This window comes from Acinonyx jubatus, chromosome A3 (genome assembly GCF_027475565.1).
Source record: "Acinonyx jubatus isolate Ajub_Pintada_27869175 chromosome A3, VMU_Ajub_asm_v1.0, whole genome shotgun sequence".
Lineage (NCBI taxonomy): Eukaryota > Metazoa > Chordata > Mammalia > Carnivora > Felidae > Acinonyx > Acinonyx jubatus.
In genome coordinates, this window is record NC_069388.1 from 87,539,502 (window position 1) to 87,563,288 (window position 23,787).

The 23,787-nt window shown below is 36.1% G+C and overlaps 1 protein-coding gene across 9 annotated transcripts in view; it reads right to left on the reverse strand.

Annotated features, from left to right (window-relative positions):
- EXOC6B (exocyst complex component 6B) overlaps window positions 1-23,787 on the reverse strand; it is a 603,982-nt gene that overhangs the window by 490,407 nt on the left and 89,788 nt on the right. For 8 of the 9 annotated variants that reach the window (XR_008289404.1, XM_053200754.1, XM_053200751.1 and 5 more), the window contains 4 exons: window positions 17,978-18,025; window positions 16,236-16,326; window positions 16,079-16,124; window positions 3,509-3,713 (listed from right to left, as the gene is read on the reverse strand). Coding sequence is in view for 8 of the 9 variants with exons in the window: in XM_053200754.1 (XP_053056729.1) it covers window positions 3,509-3,713; window positions 16,079-16,124; window positions 16,236-16,326; window positions 17,978-18,025 (390 nt within the window). In the remaining variant the exon portion in view is untranslated. The remainder of the gene's footprint in view (window positions 1-3,508; window positions 3,714-16,078; window positions 16,125-16,235; window positions 16,327-17,977; window positions 18,026-23,787) is intronic. The other variant, XM_053200756.1, reaches the window with a different exon arrangement.

A 23,787-nucleotide genomic window follows, 5' to 3' on the forward strand; every position in this document is an offset into this window, starting at 1 on the left:
AACACATATAGAATCCCAACAGAAAAAGAATGATAAAGGGCTGAGTAATAACATCCAAAGAATACTTCTAGTTGAACAAAGTGACCCAATTCCAAAGCAAAATCAGATTCAGGTATGGTTCTCTTACTCATTATTTCATATAGCCTCAAAGTAGGGACATTAAAGCAAGAAAGGCATAAGGCAAAGCCTATGCTCCCCCAACTCCACTACCTTCCCAATAGGGGCAAAGAGCACCGGGTCTGGTGTCCACAGAGAACCTATAGGAAAGAAACAGATCAGAGGCTTACTAAGTTTTGAGGTAACTATAATGCCCACAAATCTGGACTAAATAAACTTTTAACTGTTTAGAGCCTTAAAACAACCCTTTGGGCCCCTACACCTGAAAAAGCAGAAAGCAGGCAGTCAAAGATAAATACACACACACACACACACACACACACTTATACCTATAACTATATAGGGGGTATATGCATAAATATATACACACTTACAGATATTAATGTGGATATATCTAGAAATAGAGAGAGAAGAGAGAATGAGACAGAGAGATAGTCTAAGAAAGGTATATTCCACAGCACTTGCTTCTTTTTGAAAAAGAAAAAAACAGGCAAAGAAAAAACAGAGTGCAACTAGGAGCCAGGAAGAACAGGCAAAGGAATTCCTCTCAGAGTGTTAATGTCTTAGCAAAAAAAGATCCACTATTACCAAGCGAGAAAGATTTCCCAATGATGGCCCAAAAAGATTACATGATTTGCATAAGAAGCAGGGAATACTGTGTGTCTCCCATTATTCCCTTTTCTATATGTAAGTGTTTGTTGTAGTTATTCTATTCTAGCCTCTTCATTGGAGGTGGGAGAGAACACAGGTGTAGATAGCTTGTCATCTGATTTCCTGGTCAGCAGCCCATCTGGATCTGGAGACATATCCGGATCTGATGAAGAGTTGTGAGCATCCCTGAAATATACTAGACTTTGAAATGGATGTACTAACTAGATGGGATACTAGAATACCCTCCTTGGGAAGGGTTAAGTGTATTCTATGGACAAGAGGAAGACTGAAGAGTTATTTGATGACCAAAGGGTAGACTGTGTCAGAAACTAGCTACTATTCACCAAACACGTATCTTTCTTCTCTTAATGATAGAGTGAGATTATATTTTCTCAGCCTCCTTTGCAAGTCGGTAAAGCCAAGTAATTAGGTTCTGGCCAATGAAACGTGAGTAGAAGTAATAATATGTTGCATCCATGACTAGCCCTTAAAAATTATCCTACGTGCAAAATTCCCTGGCCCTTCTGTACCAATCTTCAAACCCACATTAAAAATAGCAGAGCCACATGATGAAAAGATGCCCCAAATAACCAACGCGAAGAAAACCAACACAAGTCAGAAACACCATTTTGGGCTTGACATAAATGAAAAATAAACCACACTCTATCCCTCTTTTCCAACATCCACGAATTCAAATAAATATTTATTGAACAACTACTATATACAAAGTATGTGGTAATTTCTCTCTTTCCTACTTTCCTTACTTTTTAGGTACTACAGATTTTAAAATGTGTTAAGATATTTTTATTCAAAGATCTTAACTAACATAGCATAGGATAGCCATGCATGCAGTAAGAGCTATATTTGATATAAATTTTATAGGAAGTATGAAGGGTCATCAGTTAATTAAAAGTCCTGAATCTACAACAGTTTTCTTCACCATTTCTTTATATGGCACAGATATACCAAATAGCTAATAGTTTACACAGACTGAGTGCCACAGTAGACAAATTTTGCCTCAGTGTAACCTAAATTCTACTACAGGATCTGACCTTTACAAGCTGTCTGAACTTTAGCAAGACACTTCCCTGCCCTGGGCCTTAATTTCTTTAGATAATTAAGAGGTGAGACAAGATAATCTATATTAAATGAAATAATAACATTGTGTCTTTCACCAAAAAGGAATTGAAGTTAATTTCTCAAGCAGAGGGCTAATGGAAAAGGCAAGTTTAAAAAAGAATGCTTCTGGGGTGCCTGGGTGGCTCAGTCAGTTAAGTGTCTGACTTCAGCTCAGGTCATGATCTCACAGTTCATGAGTTTGAGCCCTGCATCGGGCTCTATGCTGACAGCTCAGAGCCCGGAGCCTGCTTCAGATTCTGTGTCTCCCTCTCTCTCTGCCCCTCTGCTGCTCGCACTCTGTGTGTCTCTGTCTCAAAAATAAATAAACATTAAAAAAAATATTTTTTTAAAGAATGCTTCCACAGAGACTTTGTACTATACTCTCCTATATTTTGAAAGTTTAGAAAAAAATCTGTCAAACACAACAGAGACTTGTCTTGCAGAATACCTTCATTCCCGTACTCAAAAAATACACCCAGCAACACAGATATATTTTCAATGATTAATTTTGTTTCTTCACCACTAAAAAAATGACATGATGTATTATTCCCATCAGGCTTATCATCATCAACTAGTTTTAAACTTTCCACATTAGAAAGTGTAGCATTGAAAAATTTAAAAGAAGGGGTAAAGAATATCAGCGTTGCCTTAGGAAAGGAATTTCCAACAGGCAAACCTCTTTTGCAAAATCAGACATCTGAAAAATTACCAAGACTTGTTGAGATCAAAAATATAACCTGCTCCCTCTTTCCTCCCAGAATGATAAGAACTATATATGACTTATTCAAGAACATAGTTGTTTGCAGAACCAAACAACACTTTCCATAAACAATCAAATCTTCTGTTTATCGTTGTAAGCTACATCATAAGGTATACTGAGATATTTCAATAAAATCCATGTGATTTAAATTTCAGAAGAGCAAGTAACACTGAAAATCATTACTGCTCTTTTATTCACAATGACAAAAGAAAAGAAAAGAAAAGAGAAATGACAAAAGAAAAGATGTTTCTTGGTGGCTTTCATGACTTGGAGATGAAGATATTACAATAAAAAAAAATAAAAAAAGAAAGAAAAAACCTGAAAATTCTAATATGTTTGTTAATTTATAAGCTATAAAGAAATCTCTTTCTGTGATCATAATTCACAGCATTTCCCAAAAGGCCTTGTTTCATTGATACCCACTGATATCAGAAATAACAATTACAGAAATATTTATAAACAACACAATACCTTGTTTACATAGTAAGTAATCAACCAAAGATACCTGCAGCACAATTTAGCTCATTACCGAGAAAGAGACCTTTTAAAAATCCTGGGCTTCAAATCATATCCAAAGTGAAGGAAAATATTCAAAAAATAGAAAGACCTCTTCAAAGTCCCAATATAAACCATCACAATCAATCCATATTTACTGAACATCCACAGAACCAAACAATAAACTAGCAAATAATTCACTGCTCTGTTAAAAAAATAAAACACATTTTTAATCATGTGTCCCCATAAAGAGGAAGGACTTCCCTAAAATGACGAGAAATAGTTAAGACACTTACGAAGAGAAACCTGTATTTAACTGAACACTAGCAAAGTCATTGGCCAACCTATCATAAACGCAAGACCTACTTGCTTCATGGCAGTCTCTCCGATTTTGTCTGAATGTTTGCGGATACTCTCCAAAAAGTCTTTGAGATCAGACATAGAAACATCCTTAATTTCTTCTCGAAGCTTGGGGATGTTGTCCACCATCACCTTGCAGAATCGATAGTGGCTTACTTGAGGCAGATAGGTATGCTCTAGATGTTCCAGAGTTTTCAGTGCAGGATAATGCCTATAAAAGGAATTGTATCACCTTTAGCTCAACTCAGTCTTCTTTAGGGCCACAGATATATTCCTCAGGTAAAATTTCTGGCCTCAATTAGTTTTGATTGTACATTAAGACAAATACAGTATTAAGTTTCAATAAAAACATCAATGGGAAAGTGTCAAATTATTAAAAATTAATATATGCACTAAAGGACTCAATAAATTCCAATCAAAAAAGATTTTACCCCAAGAAAATAGAAAACTTAGAAAATCTACCAATGAAATTATACAAAAAAAATGAAAATACAAGATGATCATATCAATGCCAAAACAATCATCCTATAAAATAAAGTACCTAAGTTTAAACTTCCAACTATGGCACAGGGAAGAACTCAGAAAATCTTCTACCCAAAAAAACAAATATCATCAAACCTTTTCAGGGCTCTGGAAATCGACCAAAAAGAACAAATTGAAAGTGTTTTTTCATGAAAACTGTTGAACAATGGAACTTTGTGGTGCTCTCTCCTGGGGCTTCCTCCATCAACCCTCCAACTCCACCCACTCCCCATTCCCCCTCCCTCCCATTGGTTATATTGGCTTGTCATAAAAACCAGCAGCTTCCCTGCCTTTATAAGGAGTGGCATTATTAGGAAAAGTAGCAAACTCCAGATGGATGGATGGATAAATGGAAGGAAGGAAAGAAGGAAGGAAGGAAGGAAGGAAGGAAGGAAGGAAGGAAGGAAGAAAGGAGGGAGAGAGGGAGGGAGGGAGGAAGGAAGGAAGGAAGGAAGGATCCAGCTCTCCTGGCCTGAAGTTGGTCTGGGTTGGGATAAAGGGCAGATTGGAGGACTAACCAGAAATTTAACATATGTAAATAAGAGACCCATGAAAGGGCCTGATAGCTCTTAGTATATCCTAGCTGATTGAGGCTGTGCACACATGCAGAAAGACACCCAAAAGAGCCTAAGCACTCCACACAACCCTGGCTGACAAGGAGGCAGCAGGCACACACGTAGAAAGCCTGGCAGAAACTAAAAGCTCAGGCTGATTTGAAAACTGCCTGAAATTTTGATGTATTCTGTTGCTTACACACAAATCCACTGACAAAGGGTAAAAACCTTATTGGCTTAAGTTTGTTTGAGTGAAAACCTTGGACTAATCCTTAGTTGATGACTATCTTTTAACAATAAAAATGAAATATACTCCAAAATAAAGACAGAGAATTCCTTGATCTGCCTTACAAAAAATACTAACGGAAGCCAGAAAAGAAATGACAACAGAAATTAACTTTAATTCACAGAAATAAATGAAGAGCATAGGAAATAGTAAATATATGTGAAATACAAAAGAGTAAATAATATATTTTTTCTTTTCTCATCTTAATTTCATTAAGAGAAAAAATTTAAAAGCAATGATTATAATACTGTATCATTGGGTTTATAAAATATAGAGACATAATATATATATGACAATAATAGCACAAAAAAGGAGGAAACAAATGGAGCTAAGTTGAAGCAAAACCACTACTATATATTCTACCAAAACTACATCAGCATTGACCTAAAGTCAAAGTAGGCTATGATACATTAGGATACAGATTATAATCCACAGAGCAACCTCTAAGAAAATAACGCAAAAAATGTATCATTAAAAAATCAACAGAGGAATTAAAATAGTATACTATAAAATATTTCATACAAGAAAAAGAGAGAAAAGGGTAAGAACAAAAAGACATGAAAAACTGAAAACAAAAAGTAAAACTCAACCGCATCAATAACTACATTAAATCTAAATGGACTAATAAACACTTCAGTCAAAAGGTACATTGTCAGACAGGAGGCGCCTGGGTGGCTCAGTCAGCTGAGCATCCAACTCGGTTTCGGCTCAGGTCATGATCTTGGGGTTTCATGGATTTGAGCTCTGTGTCGGAGCTCTCCGTGCTGGCAGAGTGAAGCTTGCTTGGGATTCCCTCTCTCACCCTCTCTCTCTCTGCCCCTTCCCAACTCATGCTATCTCTGTCTCTCTTAAATAATAAATAAATAAACTTTAAAAAAAAAAGGCAAATTGTCAGACAGGATTTAAAAAGAATGATCCAACTATATGTCCTGTACAAGAAACACAGTTTAGATTCAGAGATAAAAGCAGGTTATTAAAGTAAAAGATGGAATAAAATATACCATGGGAAAAGTAATCATAAAAGTGCTGAAGTGGCTATATTCATATCAGATACAATAGATTTTAAGAAAAGAAATATTGCTGGTTAGGTAGAAGTAAATATTGCTGGTAATGCAATAGTAAAGAAAGTAATATTTATCTGATAGGTAGGAAAGCTTCCATAAGCATAAGAGAACAAATAAAACTAAAATTAATAAGGTTGACAAAGTAAAATCAAAATAAGTCATACATTAAAAAAATAAGAATAACGAAGAAACAAAAACTTGGTAAAGATTATTGACAACAGAAAAACTTAAGGTTTTTTTTAAAAGCAATGAACAAAAAGCAATGAGCAAAGAAAAGTCACAAACATTGAAAAGGCCAATATATTGGCGGGGGGGGGGGGTGTAGAATTGAACAGATATGTAAAAAAATACAAATCAAAAACATAGTTTTGTCATGCAAACTCCCAAAGATTTCTCAAAAGATATGGGTATTATTATCAGAGGTTTCAATAAATGAGAATTTACTACCTGCTGGTAAACAAATTTGTATTAATGATACAAGTTTTCAGGGAAGAATTTTACCATGACAAGCATGCATTTCCAAAAAGAAATATTAGGTTTACAAAAATATATAAGCCTCTTGAATTGTAGCCATTTATATTAGCCAATAAAAAGCTAATCTAGGTGTCTAATAACAATGAGTTGGTTAAACACATCATGATATATCAATGTAGTCAAAGACTAAAAGCAAAATGTTTACAGTATTGTTGAGTAAAAGTTATGTCAAAAATAAAACTTACAGGTATAATCATAATGTTTACAAAATTATAAATATGTATACATGTATAATTATGAATATATGTGCATGTATGAGCTATGTATCACTAACTACATGCATACACACATACATAAGTACACAGAAAATGTCTAGAAAGATATACACGAAAACGTTAAGCCGTGATTTTTTTTCCTTTGGATAGCAACATTATGGGTGACAATTTTCCTCATGTTTTTCATTTCCTAATTTCCATACTTACCATGATATATTTAGTATAGGAAGAACTCAGTTCTGATCTTATAAATAAAAGAACTGATAGCTCTGTTTCAGATTTTAAGAATGAATTTCATGGTAGATACTTAAGTTCGTCTCACTCCAATGTACTTAGTACCATAAACACTAAGGACTAGAGACTGGTTTTACTGATTTTTTTATTGTTTTTCCCTCATATGTTCCAAAAATCAAAATCTCAGTACAAATAAATAGAGGGTAGAAAGATTTATTTCCCCTACATTTAGAAATAAAAGTACAAATAGAGTTAATGTGAAATGGTTGCTTTTACTTATTACAATTTTACAGACTCAAAAACAGTAAAATTCACATGGTTTAGCGTAAACAGAATGGTGTTTATACTACAATTAGGTATGAAGAGCTATGTGCAATAAAATGCAATTCCTCTAGAGAGAAACCTTAGAAAGGATAGAAAGCCAGAAATTAAGCCAAAAAGATAAACACACTTTGGGGTTTAGTTATATTTTGGAACATTGTTTATAGAATGAGAAAAATCTAACAGTGTTGCCTGCGGACACAGGCACATTCACTGATGAGACACATGGCTGCGTGCTGAAAACATCTGGTCTGTCAAATAACTCCACGTTTTTCAAGGCTAATTAGTACAAAACCCAGTGATTCCTGGCAACAAAGAATGTCACCTTATTTCCCCATCGTCCTTTCCCTAGCATATTCATGCTCCAAATATAACAGTCCAATAAGATTATTCAAATTTCTAGTGCATTTCAATATCTGTGACAGGTTAAAGAATGATAGCCAATTAAACACCTGTATAGCAGACACCAAAAGAAAAAATTTCTATTTCCAGCTGCCATGGAAATCTAAAACCAGATTTTGACATTACTTTTGACAACCTCCAAACATTATTAAAAAGGAATCAAAAGTCAAATTCCTAAGTTTCACTTGCATGTGTGCTAGTTTTCCCTGTCTCCCCCTCATTAGGCTCCCTAATAGAAATGTGAGCAGAAAGAAAGTAAATGAAACAGAAGCAGGGAATATAAAAGAAGAAGGAAGGGAAAGACATTTAAATAATCCGGTAAATTGGATAACTAAGGTCAGAATAATTTAGACATAGTTGAATGCTATTGTGAGAAGAGGAATGTTAATTCTAGGCAAATTAAATTTTGGTCCTTTCTTGCCATGGTACAGAACTCTTTCACAATAATGATTTTTAAAATTCTAATAAGTGATCTTTTAAAGCAGATCACAACTATCCATGAGAAATTTTTATAAATTCAGAGTATGATAAGAATATGAAATGAAAGCTCTCACCACAGGAAATATTAGTGCCTTTCCTAATCAAAAAGCACCATTAACAAATATTTAATCCTTTCAACATATTAACAAGTAGAAAGATGGTCAGATATCTTTCCTTAGGAAGCATAAAACCTAGAAGTATTATCAGTATTTACAGCTTAAAACAAAAACAAAAACAACAACTAGGCTTCCAGCCATGAAGGAGTAACAAGGAACAGGCATGAACTCCCAATCTTAAAAAGCAGAATACTGGCTAACATATAAAATCTGTTTTCAGATAGTGGACATTCAGTGGCGTCTGATAAAAGGGAGACAAAAAAGGTACATTTAATAATTATGCAGATTATCTACCTGAATGTGATTTCTACATCACGGACACAACGAAAACCTAAACAGAGCCCAGCAGCTTAGCAGAGTTAGAGTCACAGACAGAAGTTCAGAAAAGCTGACACAACTTGAGGTTGTACAGCAGAAATCCAAACAAAAAGAGGGAGAGGGAGCAATGCAGAAAAAAAGACTGCAGAATCTGCAGAATCAACACAGGGGTTCCCTTAAGTCTTTGCCGAGTACTAAGTCAGTCATAGAAAAAGTGGGATTCCACACAGACAGGCAAAAACAAGGGAAGGAAGGAAAGGTAGGCAGGGAAGGGAAAGAGGGGAGGGAGGGAGAGACAGAAAGACACCAGGAAGATGTACGATAAACATTTCAAAGAGCTCAGACAATGCAGAGGAACCTTGGTGAAGAATCCCTAGAAATTCCTGAGTTATTCAGAGTACATGAATACTACTCTGAACTACCCCTGAAACGAAGGCGCAGCTCCAAAGATTAAAAAGAGGGGGCAGAGGGCGCATGCCTGGGTGGCTCAGTGGCTTAAGCATCAGACTCTTGGTCTCCTCTCAGGTCATGATCTCACAGTTCATGGGTTCAAGCCCCGCATCAGGTTCCACATTCCTGGCGCAGAGTCTGCTTGGGATTCTCTCCCTGCCCCTCCCCTGTCCATGTGCACGCTCACGCACTCTTTCTCTTTCTCTCTCAAAAATAAAAAAATACACTTTAAAAATGGGTTTGAGGAGATCAAATAGATCTGCAAACAACTCAACTGTTTGCCAAAACAAAGAGCAACACTCTCTAAGGGAAAAAAAGGCTCTCGAAACTCCAGACACTCAGCAACATAATATAATGTTCGTCATCCAATCAAAAATTATTAGATATGGTAAGAACCAACAAATTGATCTACAACTAGGAAAAACAAAATCAGTCTGCAGAAAGAGATCCAAAATGCCAGAAGTGACAGAACTAGCAAAGAAGTACATGAAAAGAGATATCAGAGCCATATACATGTAATTAATGAAAGACACAAAAATGAGAAATTAAACATAAAAAAAAAAAAAAAAACAATGGAACTCCTAAAGATGAAACACATATTATCTGAAATGAAAATATCACTGGATAGGATTAAAAGAAGATTAGACAATACAAAAGAGAGAGATCAGTGCACTTGAACACAGCAATAAAATCTGTCGCATATGAGGAAAAGAGAGAAAAAAGACTGGGGAAAAGATAGATCTTCAAGTCATCTACGGGATTATTCAAAGTTGTCTAACATAGATGTAACTGAAGTCCTAGAATGAGGATGGGAAAAGGACAGAAAAAAATGTTTGGAAAAACAGTATCTGAACATTTTCCAGATTTTAAGAAAATTATAAACCTACAATACAAAAAGCTAGACAAACCACAAGGAGGATAAATTCACATAAATGCATGCATACACACCTATGGACACCAAAGTGAATCAAAATCAAATTGCTAAGAAAAAATGACACAGATAAAAGTTTTAAAACAGCTTAAGGAAAGACACATTAAGTACAGAGTGACAAAGATAAGACTGCTCACACACCTTTCCTTCAGAAACCACATAAACAAGAAGACAAAGAAATGCCATCTTAACTAATGAATCTTTACACCTAGAATTCTATGCCCTTCAAAAAAATTTTTCAAAAACAAAGGGTAACAATAAGATATTATGTCACTCACCAAGATGGCCATAATCAAAAAGACAGACAATAATAAATACCAACACACTGAATTTGCAGAAATTGAAATCTTCATATGCTGCTAGTGGAAGGCAAAATGGCATAACTGATTTGGAAAACAGTCTAATTTGGAAAACAGTTCCTCAAATGGTTAAACATAGAGTTACCACGGGATCCAGCAATGCCATTCCTAGGTATACAGCCAAGAGAAATGAAAACATATGTCCACACAAAAACTTGAAACAAAAATTCATAGCAGTATTATTCATAAAAGCCAAAAAGTAGAAACAACCCAAATGTTCATCAACTGATGAATGGATAAATAAAATGTGGTATAACTATACAATGGAATATTATTCAGCAATAAGAAGAAACGAAATACTGAAATATGGCATAACATGGATGAGTTTTGACAATATTAGGTTAAACGAAAGAAGCCAATCACAAAGAACCACATATTGTAGAATTCCATTTATAGTAAATGTCCAGAATAGGCAAACCTATAGAGACAGAAAGTAAATTAGTAGTTCCCAGCAGCTGGCAAGTTTTGTGTGTGTGTTCGGGGTGGGGGGGAGAGTAGTAACAACTAAGGGACTCAGAGTTTCTTTTGAAAAGAATAAAAGCATTCTAAAATTGATTGTAGTGATAGCTGCACAACTCTGTGAATACAATAAAAACCACTGAATTATACATTTTAAATGGATGAATTAATAATGTAGAAACTATATCTCAAAAAAAGCTGTTAAAATATTTTAAACAAAAAGGATATTAAAAAACAGACCATGTAAAGACTAAACAAAAAGCAGTAGTGGCTATGTTAATACGAAACAACATTTTTTAAATTTTTTTTTGTTTTATTTATTAGAGAGAGAGAGAGAGAGAGAGAGAGAGAGAGAGAGCATGAGTTGGAGACAGAAAGAATCTCAAGCAGGCTCCAACACTCAGCACGGGCCCTGCTGCACGGCTCAATCCCACAACTCTGGGATCATGACCTGAGCCAAAATCAAGAGTTGGCCGCTCACCTGACAGAGCCACCCAGGCACCCCAACATATATTTAAAAAAAAAAAAAAAAAAAGAATATTACCAGGGATAAAGAGGAACCTTCATAATAATAAACTGGTCATCTCATCAAGAAGATACAACGAAGATATAACAATGCTAAATGTATATGCACCCAACAAGAAAGCTTCAAAATACAACAGCAAGAACTGAAAGAACAGAAAAAAGAAATTTGCAAATCCACAATCATAACAGACAATCTCAACATTGCTGTCAGCAATTGACAAATACAAAATCACTAGGATGTAGAAAACCTGAACAACACTGTTAATCAAGGGTATCTAAATAATAGTTAAAGAATGCCCTATTCAACAACAGAATATACATAATTTTGAGGTATACATGAAATTTTCACCAAAATGGACCATATGCTGGGCCATTAAAACAAGTTTCACCAAACATTTAAAAAGTTGAAATCATACATCTTACATTCATGAACACAGTGAACTAAAATTACAAATCAATTTTTTTAAACCTGAAAAATCTACTACTTGGAAATTAACCAATTCATTTCTAAATAATGAGATTAAATTTCTAAAATCACAAAGGAATTAAAACATCTGAGATAAAAGGGGGAAAAAACACATCATCATAAAACAGGTAAGAGCAGTTAATGCACTGCTAAGAGAAAAATGTACAGCTTTAAATGGCTACATTAGAAAATAAAGAACCAAAATCTACCTTATAAAGCTAGAAAAGAGGGAATTAAACCTCAAGTAAGTAGGAGAAAGAAAATACTAAAAATAATAGCAGAAATCAGTAAATAACAGTAAAACCTAAAGATGCTTTTCAGAAAAAAAATTAGTGCAACTGATAAATTTCTAGCTAGAATAATCAAAGAGACCGAGAGAGAAAAGACACAAATTATCAACTAAGTAATGAAAGAGAAAGCATTACTACAGAGCCCACACATGTTAAAATTACAAGGGAATATCCTGAACAATTTTGAGATGGACCAGCATGGTGTGCAAGGGACCTAGTGGAGTGTGGAGGATGTCCATATACAAAGGCAGCCTGGCATGGAGAATCAGAGCCCAGGAGAGATGACAAAGGCATTCAGCCAGGACTTACAGTATTACAGCCCAAGTGGAGTAAGGAGGATACCATAGAGGAGGGCAACTCAGTGTGCAGTGTTGAGAAGGTAAAGAGTTGCAGTGACAGCGATGATACGTGATTAGTTTCATACAAGGAAATGATTCAGTAAGTAAATGTATTAAGAGCAGTGAAAACCAGGTTACTCACTAATGAGTACACCAAGCACATATATCCTGGCTTCTACATAACATTCTCTACCAAAAGAACCATAGTTACTCAGAGAGTTGCCTGATTCCAGGGCTGCAACAGGCAGATTATAAGATGAACCTGAAAAATACCTCCTTCATAACAAAGTCCTCCAAAAATTAAGAGGACATATTAAAAGGACATAGAAGCCAGACACAGAAGCACCACTGGTGCCATTCAGGATAATTTGAACAAGATAAATCATACTAATAAATCATGACTCATCAAATAAAATAAGAAACTGTGAGTCCATACTGACATAAAAAAAATTAAAGTGAAAATCTGATGAAAAATGATTAACTTATATAACTATAAAATACCTCTCCACAAAATTTTTAATTGCAAATGTAAAAAAGAGCAACCTTACAATGCAAATGTCTGAAAGACACCATCTTAATCAAGTAATCAAAGTGGACATCATCATTGATAGGACAAATAAAATTTATGTGCCACCTGTAAGATGCAATGAGAACACAGCACCCCCTTTGTGATATTCCAGCCAAAGACATAAAACATGAATCTAACCATGAGAAAGTATCAGACAACTCCAAACTGAGGAACATTCTACATAAAAATTGGCCTGTAATATTCAAAAGTGGCAAAGTCATGGAAGTCAAGGAAAGACCGAGGACAGTTCCAGGCTGAAGAATAAAGAGACATGACCATTAAATGCAACACACGTTTTAAACTGGATTCTTTTGCTGTAAAGAACATGATTGAGATAATTACCAAAATCTGAATTGGGTATGAGGATTAGATGCTACTAAAATATCAATGTTAATTTCTATTCTCTGTTGCATTGTGGCTGCACAGAAGAGTGTCTTTATTGCTCGGAAATCACACTAAAGTGTTTGGGGAGGGTGTCACATTAGCAACTTAAAACTGATTCAAGAAAAAACAGTTAATTTATACTGTACTTGAGAATGTTTAAAAATAAAATTTTTTAAAGACCACAAAATAAATGATAATAACAAAATTTACAACTACTATAACAACAAAAAGCACTAACTTTACAAAGTTATTAGATAAGCCATGCATTGAAAGAAAATATTTGCAGGATATTCCTAATAAGAGGAAAAGGTATCCAAAGCATATTAATGTATTCTAATAAATGAAAAAACAACAAGAACAAACCTGAGAGAAAAATGGGCAAAATAATGAAAGAAAATCCAAATGCCCAAAAACCAATCTCACTAGTAATCAAAAAAATGAAAATGCAGAATAATGGTCTATCATTTCATAATCATCAGACTGACAAAAACCACAAAGTCTCACAATACAGATGTTACCTAAAGGTGGAGTAACAGACCTCCCCAAAAAATGACAGTGGGAGTCTAAATTGATAAATCACTTTGGAGAATAATATCTAGTAAGATCAAATACATGAAAATCCTTTTTTTGATCCAGCTGATCTCTTTCTAGGTATAAACCATATACCAGCAGAACTGGTACTACCTGGGAGCTTGGTAGAAGATGCCTAATCTCCAGAATGGCCTCAGACCTACTGAATTAAGAATCTACATTTAACAAATCCCCATGTGATTTGTATATATAGCAACATTTGAAGAACATAGTTCTCAAGAAACCCTGAATGTGTGAACAAAGAGACACAAACAAGAATATTTACTGAACCACCGTCTGCATAGCAAACAACTGGAGACACATCAAATGTCCTTCACAGTATGTGAGGACAGCTATCTTGTAGCAACAACAATCCCAAAAATCTCAGTGTCTTAAAGCAAAGATTTATAACTTACTCATACTATACACCCATACCAGGTTGGCAGAGAAGTTCTGTTCACTGCAGTTACTAAGGGATTCAACCAACATCTTGAAAGTTACCATTGGTCACACCCAAAGGAAAACAGACCTCTGGAAGGACCTTGTGCTAGAAAGTAACTGCTAAACACAAAAGTAACATTCACCACTTCTGCTCACATCTTATCAGTCACACAGCCCAATGGAGCCCAGGAAACATAATCCTACTATGGCGCCAGAAGACTGAGCTGGAAGTATTGGTGCACAGCACTTATAACAACTACTGGAAATGAGAGGGGAAATGTGAATTATTTACATAATGGACTATTATCAAGGATTAAAGTAAGTGAACTAGATCTATATACATAAATAAATTCTCCATTAGTGTGGAAGCCGCAAAACAGCAGATATTTTTGTCTGTTTTCTTCAGAGCTCTACCCCCAAGAACAATGCCTAGCATATAGTAAGTAATCCATTCATTTTTGTGGAATGAATGAATGAATGAATGAATCTCAAAAAAACCCGACTGAGAACCATTCATGTACATGTTTTTAAAAACACAAAATAATACAATATATGATTTGCAGACGTTAAAAACATGGACTAGAAAGACACCAAATTTATGATACTGGTTTCCTCAGGGGAGTAGTGAAAGGAATAGGGTTGAGGAAAGGGACATAAATCTTATCTATAATTGTAAAAAATGTCTATCTTTACCTCTCTCTGTCCAGATATGTCTATATACGTCTATGTGTATTTATATATATATAAATCAAAACTGGAAAATTATTAATATCTGTTAATTCAGAGAAGCTGGTACACAGTGTTTTTTTTATTCTCTGTAATCTTCTGTAATTTTAGAACGTTACTAAGAGGTTATCAGAAAAATAACACTACTTTCATATCTCACTGAACAGAACTTCTCCTATTACCTACATTCTCATATGTGAACACATCCTCCTGGGAAAAAGATGGGTGTCTAAGAAATTCAAAAAACTTTGATGCTTCATGCTTTTTAGGCTTTAAAATTCTTGAGGATTTAATGGTTTTATTAACAATATTTCTACTGTTATTTCAATATCACATTTTAATTCTATACTTTTTCCCTTGAAACCTAGGTAAAAATCAACATTCCAGAAAGATGTGTCCTGTTTATCAGACAGCCTCACATACCCCCTCATACTGCAGCACACTCCAGGGTAGTGTGCTTACTCTAGCTTGGGAAGAAGAGAGGAAGAGTCACTATAGACATTCCTTTGGAAAAAAAAACAGAAGAAAACAGCCTCCATAATCATGTGAACCAGCTTCCTAAAATCAATCAGTCAACACCTCCCTCCCTCCCTCACTGTACACATAGACTTCCTCCCTCTCTCTCTCTCCCCCTCTCTCTACTGATTCTGTTTCAGGGAAGAACCCTAAGTCACCCCTACACCAGAACCAGTAATCATTTTTCTACTACAATACTAAACCAAAGCATGTTTCTCCAATAAACTACCACTAAAAGTTACGTGTTTTATCCCTGAAAGACCAGGTCTTCTAAAAACCAAACTATGAGTAGTGTTTTTCTTATTAAACATTATATATGGCAAAATACATCAGCATACCAGCAGTGTGTATAAGTAAGTCTCAGGATGAATCAACAGATATACAAAAGGCTAGAGAGGATGTTATACGGACTTATTTCTTGAAAGGTTAGGCTAAATACGGACCTTAAAACTATCCTAATTAACAGAAATTTTACATAATAAAAAATATTCAATAAAACAATCTTACCTTTTAGTTTTCATCTGGTCCCTCAGTTTGCTATACATCTCTAGGACTTGAAAGAAAAGGGGGAAAAGAGCATATAAGTATTATTCAGAGCAAGTGAAAAACTTATTAAAGCTAAAGGAATTACATCAAGAATCCTAGTCCATTTCCAGCTCCTCACCTGGAAGACACAGCATTAATTTATCAACAGTGGCTGAAATATTTCTCTGTTGTAGTCGACACTGCTTCAGCTCTTCCATTGCTATTACCAGCTTGGCAAGAGGAAAAAAAACTGAATTATGCCAGTAGCTGTAAATAAAAAGCTTTCAGTCACATTTTTCCACCCTGTGTTCAATTCATCAGAAAATCCCAGACAGTTTCATAGAAAGACCTGCCAAGTGAACTAAGAAACTGCCTTTCTCAACTAGTAAAACATTCCTGCGTGGTTTCCCATTTTCTCCCCAAGATACATACTATACTGGAAAAGGCCAGCTAAAGTGGAATCCTAAAATCCAGGGGCTATCCAGAAGAAAAGAAAAAACTTGCAGATTTTCTCCAAGCCTTACTCAGACCCTTCATTATGCTTGGTTTCATCAAGTCTTCTGAGAAGATCCTATGTTTCTCTCATCAGTGCGAGGCTCCTTGAGGGAAACAGTCCTCCCTATATTGCTTCAGTTGGGTTTTAAATATAATCTTCAACTAAATCTCTATTTTAACAAATAAACCACATGCTTAGAAGTTATGGCTTTTCCAAGAGTTCCAGTTTAGGGAAGAGTAACTCACTTTTCCTTCCCATTTGAAGTCATACCACACTACAACTAGAAGAAACTGCATTCTCTGTGTAATTTTAAATATGAGAGACAAACTTTCAAAAAACAGTAATCTACATAGCTTTTTGTGGTACTCATCCCGAACTTATACGTAAAAAACGTTATCTGCTTAGGCAATACCATACAAAAAAAGAGAGAGAGAGAGAGAGACAGAGAGAGAGAAAATAGCCCTGATTAAGTCATTGATAAAACAATCAAAAGCTAGTCTTAAAAATTATTAAAACTAAGTAAGTACTAGTCGGTAATAAAAGTACATGACACAAAGAACAGTGATGGTCTGCAAGTCAGAAAATAATTGCTATGTAAATTTTAGCAAATCATCTGTTTTAGTTTCCTCACCAATAAAATGGCGATAATACCTGTCCTGATTTATCACAGGCCTGTCATGGGAATCAAGTGAGAAAAAGGATGTAAAATAATCTTGTAAACTGTGATGGCTTAAATGGCAATTATATCAATTAACAGAATCACTGATTCACTTTTTAACAAATATTTATGGAGCACCCACCTTGTGCCAGTCACTGTTTAGGCAGGCAGAGGGAATATGGCAATGAATAAAACAAACAAAAATTCCCGACTTCACGGAGCTTAATTTCTAATGGAGACAGACAGAAAACAAACATACCACTAAAAATATGTAATAGTAGAGCACGATAGGTGCAGTGGAGAAAAATAAAGCACAAAAAGTAAAACTAAAAAGAATGCAGGAGTGAGAGCAAGTCTGCAATTTCAAATAAAAGGCATCATTAAGAAGGGAACATCTGAGCAAAGTCTGAAGTAGAATATTGGGGAAAAAGCATTCCAGACAGAGAGAACAGCAGTGGCCACTCAAGTGATTTAAAACCACAGCTACGAAAAGCTACATCCTTGTGCTCACTTTGGCAGCACATATACTAGAAAAGCTACATCCTTTCTCATTACACTTTCTAGCGGCTACATTCATTTAATTCAGAAAAACATTAGGAGAAGCAATGATAATGTCCAAGTTCCTCCAACACACTGCTCTTGGTCTTCTAAGCCATCAAGAATGCAGTCATCACAAGAGAATGACAGGAAACAGAGAAGATTTGTTCAAAAGGTAAACCAGCCTTACTTCCTTTCCCTCATGTTGCAGTTTTCTATTAGTATCCGTCACTTGATTCTGTGGAGAGAAGACAATTTAAACTCATAAAAAAACAAACATTTAGACAATTGTTGGGTAAGATAAACATTTTTTTTTAACTTTTTAATGTTTATTCATTTTTTGATAGAGAGACAGAGCGTGAGTGGGGGAGGGGCAGAGAGAGGGGGAGACACAGAATCCGAAGCAGGCTCCAGGCTCTGAGCTGACAGCACAGAGCCCGACATGGGGCTCGAACTCATGGACTGTGAGGTCATGACTTGAGCCGAAGTCGGACGCTCAACCGACTGAGCCACCCAAGCACCCCAAGATCAACATTTTAAATGAAAAGACTAAAAACAGTTATTCAGATACTTTCAGGATCCCAACACGTTTTGGTTTAATGGCATTCTCTTGGGTCTAAATTCTATCAACTTTTCTACTCAATGTTTTCTACTGCATGGTGTTTTTAAAAATCAAAGAAAACAAATTTACTGACTGACATGTTCAGCTTAGAATATTCCAAACTAAGACACTATAACAACTAAAGATCACACCTGAGTTTTGGAAAGAAAAGAGAGAAAACAGAAAATAGAAAAAATTACCCAGAGAACCTTTGCATCTCTACTATATGTACAAAGAACAAATTTTACCATAGATATTCCTCACTTCACCAATGTATTCCTGGAAAACTTGGGTGTAAACTGAACTTTTAACTCAGGTCAAATTTTCCGTTTATTATCCTAATTTTATTTTTTTTATTCTTTTTTTTCTTTTAAGTTCATTTATTTTGAGAAAGGGGAGGGGCAGAGAGAGAGAGGGAGAGAGAAAATCTCAAGCAGGCTCTGTGCTGTCAGTGCAGAGCCCAACACGGGGCTCAGTCTCACAAACCATAAGCTCATGACCTGAGCCAAAATTACGAATTGAATGCTTAACCAACTGAGCCACCCAGATGCCCCTATTATCCTAATTTTAGAAAACATTTTATCTTAATTCTTTTTGAAAATTTTTTAACTGTGCTGTTATTTTTGACAGAGAGAGAGAGAGACAGAACACGACTGGGGGAGAGGCAGAGAGAGAGGGAGACACAGAATCTGAAGCAGGCTCCAGGCTCTGTGCTGTCAGCACAAAGCCTGACGTGGGGCTTGAACTCGTGAACTGCAAGACCATGGGCAGATCTGAAGTTGAACACTTAACCGACTGAGCCACCCAGAGGCCTCTTTTGGATCATTAATTCAAAATAGTTCCTAACACTTCTGTATTCTCATTTTTTTTTTAAATTAATCAATCTCTTCATCAGATAGTCAAAACTATGTAAACAGGCCTTAAAATTTATCTAGAGTTCATAATTTAAAGGCGCTGGCACCAAGTTTTTTGACATCCACTTTTGGAGATTCGACTGATATAAAAAAAATTAAGTATACAGAATAGTAATTTCCTCACCATGTCGATAGTATCAAAACATGAGCAGGGGCACCTGGGTGGCTCAGTCAGTTGAGCATCCAATTCTTGATTTTGGCTCAGGTCATGATCTCATGGTCATGAGATCAAGCTCCATGCCCAGCATGGAGCCTGTTTGAGATTCTCTCTCTCCCTCTCCCTCTGCCCTTCTCTCTTTCTCTCTCTCTCTCTCTCTCTCTCTCTCTCTCTCTCTCTCTCTCTCTCTCCAAGCAGCAACAACAAACATGAGCAATATTAACTTCTAAAGCTTTCTTTAATGGAGGCTTTCTACCCCCCTTCCACCAATAACTGCCACTCCTTACACTTTTAAGACATTCCCTTAGCTGAGTGTTTCCTATTATGTCCCTTAGAACACCAAGAATAGGCACTCTTCACATGCACCCAGAGGTGCACACGGTGCACAGATAGATACACACACACATATACATACACACACACACCAAATATCCCACTAAAATTCAGTGGGAAATTCCACTAAACACGTTACTTTATTCAGGACTTCTTGAAGCCTTTAATATTCTGCATGTACCATGAATGCCCAATAAGGGGGATATCATACAGAATGTTTTCCACATTTATTTAACATAACACCCTTTTACTGAGGATCATCTTAAGAAACTAGTTTTTCAGGAACACACATCTGAAAAATTTTCCCTACACTATATACTACACCTGGAGTATCATTTTCAGAGCAGATTACCACAAGCACCTCCTTTTTTCACAGACAAAATAAAATCCAACCTTCTCCAGAAAGTCGTTATGAAGTAACAGAAAAAGAAGAAACCCTCAAACCTCCTCTTTACTATTTAATAGTACCACATGTGAAACACTTGGTTTTACTGGACTATTAGCTCAACATGAATTAAGAATTAAGAATGTAGCTGTCCCAAATGCAGAGCTAAGACAACACTAATAGAATCATTGTCTAAATGCTTCTAAAATGCTTCTAAATGCTTCTAAATTGTCTAAATTATGGGGGTCAAGAAACTATTTTCGCAAAGGGCTAGGCAGATAATCTCTGTTGTAACTATTCCTCTCAGCCACTATAGCAAAAATGCAGCCATAAACAAAACGTAGATGAATGGGCATTGCTACATTCCAACAAAACTTTATTTACAAAAATAGGAGACAAGCTGGATTTGGCCTGCAAGACACAGTTTGCTGATCCTTCGTCTGGAATCAGTAAGATGGTAAGACTCTAAGACCCCATGATAAGAATTACATTAAGATGCCATGTTTTAGCAAGGCCACTGACAACTGAAACACGATTAGATGGGAGTATGTTTGGAGAAGAACTCAAAGCTACACACATGAAAAATAAAGGGTATTTTAGCCCAAAGATGGGTAAAATATTCATTTAGAGATACTATATACTATACCTGGACACTATACACTATACCTAAATAACACCTATCCATCAAATATCTGAAAAGCTATCACAATAAAGGTGCTAAAGTATCTGAAGGGCGATCAGAAGAAAGATGCTGCCCTAAAAATAGTGCTTATTACTCAAACTAATAAATGGATGTTACTAGAACATAGGAAAAATATCAGCTTAATATAAGAAAAAGCTTTCAAGCTACGTGAATAAAAATGGGGTGGGATGCCTTGAATTGTACTGCTATTCCCCCGCCCCTTCACAGTAGTTATTCAAGAGTAATTTGTTTTTTAATCCTACATATCTCATGAAATTCCACCTTCCATGAATCTCCTAAATTCAAAATCATGGTCTCTATTTACCTTACAAAGACACAATTTCTAAAACTTTTTTTAACCTCAAACTCTTTGCAAGAACATTTTACAATGCAACCCGTACACAAGTTTAAGGCATACACGCAAACACGCAAACACACACACACACGCACACATGCATGCCTGAAGTAAAATTCCATGTAATACATGCTATTATTTTCTATTCTGTTCTGTTCTATTTCATTTCAATTTTTATTAACAATACTGATTATGGCTCCCTAAACTGATCTCATGCAAATGATAGTTCTAAAACACATTCAGAGGTGGGGTGCCTGGGTGGCTCAGTCGGTTGGGTGTCCAACTTCAGCTCAGGGCATGATCTTATACTCCATGAGTTTCAGCCCCCACATCAGGCTCTCTGCTGACAGCTCAGAGCCTGGAGCCTGCTTCAGATTCTGTATCCCCTTCTCTCTCTGCCTCTCCCCCAACTCGCACTCCCTCTCTCAAAAATAAAGTATTAGAAAAAAATTTTTAAACACATTCAGAGGAGCCTAACCAACGCTTCTAATAAAGATAATTACTATTTCAATACTATTATAACATAAAAATGAAAGGAAACGGGATGCCTTTCAGTCAGTTAGGCGTCCAACTCTTGGTCTCAGGGTCTTGAGTTTGAGCCCTGCGTTGGGCTCCATGCTGGGCATGGAGTCTATTTAAAAAAAAAAGAGAGAGAGAGAGAAGAAAGTATCCTGCTGATCCAGGATGCTACTCCATGTAGAAAACATAAACATAGAGAGAGATAATATATATACTATGAATCAAAAGAAAGAGTGGGTATTCTAGAAAGTGTAGTTTCTCTTCATTGTTATGTTAAAATAATACTGACAATAGTTAACATTTAACCTTGTCCATTTTCTAAACATTTTTTCTAGAGTTCAAGAATCTCAAATTTTCATAGGTTCTTAAGCCAGGTTGAATGGATCCCTCCAAGAGCAAAACCTCCCGGGTGTGCCGCTAGACTTTAATAGCCTCAGGTTTCAGAGGAAATGAGTGGAGCCTGAAGCAGTCAAACACCCTGAACTGGCAGTCATGCTTTCTCTCAGGGGCATCTTGAGTAATCTGAAGGAATTTGCAACCTGGAACAATTTGGAGGAAGAAAGAGGAAGGGAAGATGAGTACCAAGCGGCCAGTGATACCAGCAACTGGTGAACATTATGGGCAATATTCAGTGGTCCTGCCAAGGAAAGTATTCTGCCCCATAGCTACTTCAGTGACCAGAGGCAGAGCTTTATGCTGTCCCTCACAGACAAGGGGCCCGGAGAGCAGAGGGAGAAGTTTGGAATATACACATACAAGAAACACAGAAAAGAACAGCCTGAGGTGAGAATGGAAAGTTGGGATGGCTGAGTGAGGACAAATAGCACACACGGCTCCTGGCAAGAGCCCCATATCTTTGTTTTTAGACATTGCAGATACTTCTGTTCATCTGAAGCCTCAATTGTCCATTTCAGCCTTCAAAACTTCATTGTAACTTTTTATTTTAAATGTAATCAAATTGGGGCGCCAAGGTGGCTCAGTTGGTTAAATGTCCAACTTCCTAAGGTCATGATCTCATGGTTTGTGAGTTTGAGTCCCGCATCAGGCTCTGAGCTGACAGCATGGAGCCTACTTGGGATTCTCTGTCTCCCTTTGTCTCTGACCCTCCCCAGTGCATTTTCGTTCTCTTTCTCTCAAAATAAATAAATAAACTTTAAAAAATTCTTTAAAAAAGACAAATATAGTCAAATTGTTCATACTTTTTAATTGCTTACTACATTAAGTAAACATTTGTAATACCTTCTCATGTAAGATATTTTTCTAAAATACACTGTAGTTTACTATTCTTTTAAATGAATGTACCAAGATTTATTTTACTAATCTTCTACTAAATGACTTTAAGGACATTTAATGACTTTAAGTTTTACACATTAGAGGGCAGGGCAGGGGAAAAATAATTAAGTTAAATTAAATTTAGGGGGTGTAGGTGGCTCAGTCAGTTAAGAGCCCAGCTCCGGCTCAGGTCATGATCTTGTGATTCATGGATTCAAACACCGCAACAGGCTCTGTGCTGACAGCTCAGAGCCTGGAGCCTCCTTTGGATGCTGTGTCTCCCTCTTTCTCCGCTCCCCAGCCCTCCCCTTTCACACTCTGTCTCCCTCTCTCAAAATAAACATTAAAAACATTAAATTAAATTAAGTTTTACACATGAAAAAGAAATCATATGAACATCCTTATACATACACTTATAGCCTTAGAATAAGTCTTTAAAACTATGTGGAGTCTGGGGTTCCTGGGTAGCTCAGTCAGTTAAGTGTCTGACTCTTGATTTCGGCTCAGGTCATGATCTCACAGTTACTGAGTTCGAGCCCTGCATCAGGCTCTGTGCTGATGGTACAAGCCTGCTTGGGATATTCTCTCTCTCTCTCTCTCTCTCTCTCTCTCTCTTTCTCTCTCCCTCTCTGCCCCTCTCCCACTCCCACTCTCTATCTTAAAAAAAACAAAAACAAAACAAAAAAAAAAACTATGTGGAGTTTTAAGTATTCATAAATAAAATTGCTCTCCTTGAAGAGCGTAACAATCTATACTCCAACCAGGCATTCCCTGTTTGACTG